The following is a 7,429-nucleotide window of genomic DNA, read 5'->3' on the forward strand; positions in this document are numbered from 1 at the left end:
ACCCTTAAATGTCTAATCCACTCCTCCTTAAACCCTCCGCTTCAGTTACTCCCTCACTCATCCACTCACCCAGTCTGTGCCATCCTCTCATCCATTCATTAACGCACTATACCTTTTTCGCTGTGTTCCCTCCATCTCTGACGTTCATTTTCTTCCTCCTTCCCCCTCTCCTCTTTCCTCCTGTTGTCCTTCCCTGTCCTTACCCATCCCCTGTTCTCCCCCTCCCTCCCTCCCTCTTTTTTTTGTTCTCTCCTCTTTTTTTTCCTCCCTTCTTCCCAGTTGAAGCCGGTCTCCTCCCCACTAACTCCTTTCTCCCGCATCTCACAGCAAGACCGCTGGATATACTGGACGGACTGGCAGACCAAGTCCATCCAGCGCATAGATAAGCACTCGGGCCGCAGTAAGGAGACGGTGCTGGCCAACGTAGAGGGCCTGATGGACATCATCGTGGTGTCGCCCCAGAGGCAGAGTGGTAAGAGCAAGGGGGCCTTTGGGTCATCTCTCAAGGTCATAGTGCTCTTTGTGTTAAAGCCTTTCCATTTCCCTGGAAGTCCACCATCTTTGTGTGTGATTCTCTTTCTCTGGTAGCCTTGGTCTTTCGACTTGAAATCTACTCTTTTTTTTCCCCTCAAACTATGTGACGTGTATCCCTCCTCCCCTCCCAATATGTGCCGGGTCTAGTTTCAGTCCGTGTGTCTGACCACTCTCCTGCTCTCCCATCCGTAGGCACCAATCACTGCGGAGTAAATAACGGCGGCTGCACACACCTGTGCTTCGCCAAGACCAACAGCTTTGTGTGTGCCTGCCCTGATGAGCCAGACGACAGGCCCTGCTCAACCAGTAAGTATGACGGACCATTACCAGCCCACACGCACTGGCTCTGGCACAGATCTGGCCCAGCTCTGGCACCAATCTGGCACAGAGTTGATATTGGCCTGTGGCCGATCTGCTCCAGTGTTGGCTGCATACTGCTGTCCACTTACACCAGTTGGAGAGGTAGAGCCCAGTGAGAGAGAAATCAGAACGGGCCCCGAGAGCCAGAAATCACCATCAAAAAGGCCGTATGTGCCAGTGTCAGGGCACAGTGGATCTGTTACCCTGCTGGTTTTGTAACCATGGTGCCCGCAGGGCTTAATGTTCTCATGCCATATGGCAGAATTCAGAGGTGGGCCAGGCTGTTTAAGATTTGGAAATGGATCATTATGTTGTAGCTTTGGAAATATCAGATAACTTCGGGCAGAGAGATCTTCCTTACTTTATGCCCTGAGCTTGTCTGACTCTGCTCTCCTAGGTTCGCCGGGGGCTGGGGAGAGGTAAGCAAGGTGAACAGCGCAGGTGATGGGCATTATAGATGTAGCTTTGCTTTGAGTTCATGCATCATGAATCAAGGCCACACTCTGGAGATGGCTGATGCAGCAGAGTAACTTATTAATCCGAACTTTTTGCCTGAAGGTTGTTGAATAAGACATATTATGTTCTGTATATAGTGCATTTACATTCTATTTTCTATTTTGGTATGACTGAGGTCAAAGCCTAGCAGACCGCACTGTTCAATCCTGAAAAAATTTACCTGATGATTTTTGCTTACCGTTGATTACTGGTACTTATGCACAAGACATGAAGGAAATGCACAGCTGCCGTCCTTGGCTCTTTAAAGCCTCTTTAGTATCACTTAGAGGCAGAGAGCCCCACCAGTGCAATCAACTCTATTAAGACTCAGAGAGTTGAAAGCCTCAAGCAGAAAAAGCCAGAGGATGAAGTATGGTGCTCTGAACGCTCCCCGAGAGAAGTGCGAGAGGGGTAGTGCGAATGACTGATGTGGAGCAAGGTCGTAATGAGGTGTGAAAAGCTCAAAATGAGTTTGAAAAAAGATTTATATATATATAATGCATTCATTCACCTTTACGGTTGGTATCTGTGCTTCAGTCTCAGGATATGTGCCTGCAGCCCCTAGTGGTGGTGGCAACCCTAGCACACGTGCGCCCAACAAGAACCCCAAGCTCCCCACAGAGAAGCCCCAACGAGGACCTCCAGTGGTCAAGTAAGGAAACTGCTGTTCAGAACTGTTGGTGATTTATTTATTCTAGCTGGGAACAAAGTCCCAATGCCCTGTTTTTGCAAACTGCAATTGCTGAATGATTAAAGTGGTTCCATGAGCACTCACACCAAGTCCTCTCATGCTCACTCACTCCCTCTCTCCCCCCAAACAGCTGCACTGATAAGAGCCTGAGTGTGGAGGGATGCAGTAACGTGGTGACCGCTCCTCATGGTAAACAGAAACTCGACTGCTTTTAAAACCCCATGGTGCAAATCTTACATGGCACATTAGGTCATTTTGTTGATGTTTGCTGGTATGGTGTTGGCTAACTAATGCCTTGTCTTAAAGGTGAGGGACTCCATATCAGCTATGTCATTGGAGGGGCTCTTACCATCCTGGCCATTCTGATACTCATAGCCGCATTCATTATATACAGGTGAGGACTATTAAAGGCAGTACATAAACCTTGCACATGTAAATATCTGGATTTTGGTAATAAACACTGAACTAACAAAAGATGTTTATTCTTACGTTCTTTGTATTGTATTTTATCTAGGCATAAAAAGTCCAAGTTTGCTGACCCAGGAGTGAGCAACCTGACCTATAGCAACCCCTCATACAGGACATCAACACAAGAGGTCAAAATAGAGACCACCCAGAAACCACCCATTTACAACCAGCTGCGATACAAAAAAGAGGTACAGTTTCTAGTTCACACAAAGTTGTGACTTGTCTTGTTGTGAGTGGCCAGACCATGACACTGAAACATGAAAGACCGTCTTAATGGATGCAATCTAATGAATCCATTGGCTAATGCTTCCCAAACTCAACATGAAGAACTAGTTAGCTATGTTGTGGGGTGGTATGGTATGGTCATGACAAGATCCATTAGCCCCTGTTTGTTTGGCTGTGTAATAGATTATATAATATATAGATTATATAATAACAACAAAAAAAGTATTATATAATTTGTAAAAGCACATAAACATTCCATGTTCTTGCTCATCTCCGTTTTGTTTTCTGTTCTCCCTCACTGCAGCTGTCTCATCCTTACAACTCCCTCTCTCCCTTTATCTTTTGACCTGTTTTCTTTTGCACCAAAGCCACTGAGGAGGTAGAGGAAATGCATGAACAACCATTCATGTTGCTGAGCATTAACTCTACACTTATTTAATTCAGCTCCACACAATCCACAGAGAGATGTTTAGCACCTATCTGGCCACGCTGCATGCAGTTTTACACCTATAATGACTATTGGCTAATTTGTGTGTGTGCATGAACGTGTGTGTGTGTGTGTGTGTGTGTGTGTGTATGTGTGGAAGGTTGGTTGTGATCAAGTTAAATATATCAACTCTCTGTTGCATATCCCTTCCACCTATCATTTATCTTTCCTTTTGCCTCTAAGTCTACAACGCTGCAATCATCCACTTAGAAATGTTGGAACAGAAAAAAATATGCTATTAAATTCAAAAGGTTTTAGGAGTTCTTTTTATTTTACACACCTTGAGAGAATACTTAACTTTTATAAGAAAATTACAGTTTGGAAAAAGAAAATCAGCATGTTTGCAGTGTGATCATTTGAGTGCTGTGCTGAATACATACTCTGCCTAACACGGCCGTGGGAAATGCAGTGTCAGTGATTTTGATTTTATTTCTGTTTGCCGTTGTTCCCCTCTGGATGTTGGAGTGAATCTTTGTGCCTCCTCGCCTCGTCCTAACCTCGTCTTCCTCTCCCCCTCCCGTGTTCTCCTCCTCCTCTTCCTCCTCCTCCACCTCCTCCTCCTCCTTCTGCTCCTCCACCTCTTCCTCCTCCTCCTGCTCCTCCTCCTCCTTCTGCTCCTCCTCCTCCTCCTCCTCCTCCTCCCGCAGGGCGTCTGCGACAACAACTACACCAAGGAGAAGATCCGCATCGTGGAGGGCGTGTGCCTGCTCTCGGGGGAGGAGCTGTACTGGGAGGACCTGAAGCAGCTGAAGGTGTGCCGCGGCGGCGGCCTGCACGCCTGCATGCGCACCGACACCGTCTCGCTGCAGGCCAGCAGCGCCTCGCTGGACGACGGGGAGACGGAGCAGCTGCTGCAGGAGGAGCAGTCGGAGTGCTCCAGCATCAACACCGTCCCCGCCACCACCCCTCAGCGCCACGCCTCCACCCACCTCCCCGACACGGGCTGGGCCCCCAACCGCAAGCCCTCCACCGAGAGCGAGGTCTGACGCAGTGGTCATCGTCAACATCATCGTCGTCAGGCCCAACACGCCGGAACATACATGCTTACGAGAACACATACGCATTTGGGTCTTCTCCCAATCATACAATCTTAACCTGTCAGTCAGTCAGTCGCAAAGCCCTCCATTTCTCATTGTATATTGACTGATGCAAATGGAACCTATCAGTACAACAAACACACACAGATACACATACACAGAGACGCATATCAAGCCTCTTTTACACACGTTCGTATTCCTCCGCTGCTTAGAATGAAACACATACACAAACATACATACATACACATTATGTACACATCCAAGCAGGGTAGATACTCAAGTATTCTTGTGCAATTTACAAGCTAACAGACTTCCACTCAGACAGACACTCACACTCTCACACTCTCACACTCTCACACTCTCTCACACACACACACACACACACACACACACACACACACACACACACACACACACACACACACACACCTATCTTCCGCTGTTCCTTGGAGACCAACCGGCCTTATATGCTGGCCCTCCGTCCTGCTTACCATAAGAACACCACCCTGCCCCACCCAGACCCCCCTCCCGCCCCTCCCCAGAACCCCCTCCCTCCCCTCCCCAGAACCACCCTTCCCTTCAACCTCAACTGACTCAAGGTCGCCCCCTTCAGACAAAAAGACTGAACTACATTTTTAAGCTTTCTGAAGGATGGCTAAAAAGCGGACACTTGACGTGAGAGATAGAGAAATCATGGACACGTTAGGAGCCCAGGAGCCTCCAGGAAGAAGAATCCTGCTTGAAAACAAGCAGCGCTTTGTTGTGTATTATATTGCTTTCTCTTTGAACATTTTGAAAACGAAAAAACAAAAAGTATCTGCTTGTGGACTATGTAACAAACATTGCTCTCTCTCGGTTGACACTCATTTCATGCCATGTCTTTTTTGCAAACTCTATTTATGAACTTGTTTTTTTTTTTTTTTACATGTTTGAGTTGGTCTGTCAATTTCTGGAGTATTGAAGAGAATGAAAGAACTCTTAAGCCTGCTTCTATTCTTAGGACATATCTGTTTTTATGACAGTGCCAAAGGACAGAGGGATTACTTATTCAGAGAGTGCCTCTGTGCTGTCTTTATCTCCACACATAATGTATACTGCAGAGGAATGATCAGAGACTACTTCACCTAGCCCTGGTAGCAGCGTGTGGACATCTTTTAAACATCGCCTTTTTCTCCTTCCTCATCTCTTTGCTCTTCAAAAGAAACTCTGGGCTCGTCCTCGAACTTTTAACCATGTTTTTCAATTTTTGTGTTGTGTGGTTGGTGTACGTGAACGAAATGGGAGATTTGGGAAATATTTTATTAAAGCTGAAACAATTACTGGTCCTCGGGGAAAGCAGTCTCAATGAAGAATAAGTGCCAAACATTTATATTTTCAGTTATTTATATTTCATAGAGGTCATTAGGTGTTCTTTGCATTTTGCCTCTACGTTTGGTTTGACCTAGATCCACCATCTCAAAAATCTGTAAAGCACCACGCACTTGCAGTGTCTGTAGGCTACTCTAGTAATATGTAGTTTTTAACTGTAGCTTTCTGTGAAACTCATGGGGCTATGTACATGTCTAAAATGATACCACTGATCACTTATTGAGACATTCATTTCTAAGGAAAAAGAATATATCTGATGCATTGATGGTGCATTGTTTTGTACTTTTTGTAATTGTTGTGGATATGCGTAGAGAGTTGTGAACAGGTCTGGGTTGGTGTTCTCTAAACCAGTTATCTTGAAGTAACTTCAACAAGTTCAGCATTGTGCTGATTCGCTGCTAAAACACATACTCAGCACTGAGGCCTCCAATTCATGGTCTTGGCAGCTACTTAACCTAAGGGCAAACCCATGGAAAATTAAATTTTTGGTAACATCCATAATGCCAGTAAAATGTGATGGTATGGTATGATGTGAATGATTACATGAAATTTGAGCTTTTGCTATTTTTGGCTGAAGAATGTAAATGAGAAAAAATGCACAAAAAATGAATGCTATCATTCACATCATACAAATGCCAAGGCATTTCACTGGTGTTATGGATGTGACAAAAAGTAAATTTTCCATGGAATTGCCCCTAAGCTCTCTGATGGTTGGCATACAAACACCCAGAGAAACAGATAGTGCTCTGTTCAATAGCAACCCTAACCTGCTTGCTTTTTATTCACAAATTTAAAAAACTGCTAACAGTCAGTCTTGTACAGAAATCATAACGAGAAGTTAAACAAACAAACAAAAAAAAAAACATTTGTATGTGTTGAAGATATTGTGTTGATTTTATTGTATAGTCTTTTGTACAAAGGGATTTCATGATTTGTTTTGATTTTGTTTGTATTAATTTTACTCACTGGAGAGGAACATTTTTTCTGAATTATTTAACCACTTTGTTTCCAAACCTTGTGAATGATAGGGTTTATGCCAGTTATTTAATAGAGTGCTCTTTTATGTTACAAATTATTGGTCACATATAACTGTTGTAAAGTTAACTGAAAGAGATATTTATAATTCCTTTGTTTGGTTGTCACTTATGTGTAAATATGAAAAGACTGTATATGTATCCCACCTCCCTGTTGCAATACTAACAAGCTGTGTTGTGTGATTATAGTGAATTACACCTTTGCTATCTTTTTAATATAAAACTGCATTTGCATTTAAACAAATAGTGGCGCACGCTCATTTTCCACATACTGCTTACGACCGAGAGGAGTTTGTGACCCATTTCTTCTGTCTGTTTTATGAGGGTCTGCTGTGTGAGGCTGACACTACAGAGCCCAATTAACATTCCCCGTAAACTCCTCATCTGCAGCAAATCACCCTCTGGGTGGATGTTTCTCATTAAAAAGGAATTAGATCAAAGTAGTGATGCTAAACACAAAGATATCCACCTATTTGAGTAATTTGGCGCATCATCTCTGCCTTCAGTCTACTGTCTAAATATAAGTCTATTTTTTCTTGTTGTTAACCTGCGTATAACGTTTTGTTAGTGTTCTTCAGCAGCAACTGTAGTCATCATAGTCATTACAGGCTACACTTGAAATGCTTTGTAATGCAAGACTTTTGGCTGTGTGCTTGATAAACAGTATTTATTCTTATGCAGCATTGCATGACAACGTAATTATTTGTATAAAATGTATCAACCTTTTACA

General features: G+C 44.0%; 1 protein-coding gene across 2 annotated transcripts in view; it reads left to right on the forward strand.

Annotated features, from left to right (window-relative positions):
- Positions 1 to 4,823, forward strand: part of lrp4 (low density lipoprotein receptor-related protein 4) — an 88,064-nt gene extending 83,241 nt beyond the window's left edge. The window contains exons 32-38 of one of the 2 annotated variants that reach the window (XM_076287005.1): positions 280 to 472; positions 727 to 840; positions 1,927 to 2,041; positions 2,211 to 2,269; positions 2,387 to 2,474; positions 2,595 to 2,736; positions 3,908 to 4,823. In XM_076287005.1, coding sequence (XP_076143120.1) covers positions 280 to 472; positions 727 to 840; positions 1,927 to 2,041; positions 2,211 to 2,269; positions 2,387 to 2,474; positions 2,595 to 2,736; positions 3,908 to 4,246 — 1,050 coding nt within the window. In that variant the 3' untranslated portion in view covers positions 4,247 to 4,823. The remainder of the gene's footprint in view (positions 1 to 279; positions 473 to 726; positions 841 to 1,926; positions 2,042 to 2,210; positions 2,270 to 2,386; positions 2,475 to 2,594; positions 2,737 to 3,907) is intronic. The other variant, XM_076287006.1, reaches the window with a different exon arrangement.
- The last annotated feature ends 2,606 nt before the right edge of the window (positions 4,824 to 7,429 follow it).

Source organism: Alosa pseudoharengus, unplaced genomic scaffold, assembly GCF_046254945.1.
Source record: "Alosa pseudoharengus isolate Yale_2024_CS ecotype anadromous, Long Island Sound unplaced genomic scaffold, YU_APseudo_1.1 YU_APseudo_1.1_scf_16, whole genome shotgun sequence".
Taxonomy (NCBI): Eukaryota; Metazoa; Chordata; class Actinopteri; order Clupeiformes; family Clupeidae; genus Alosa; species Alosa pseudoharengus.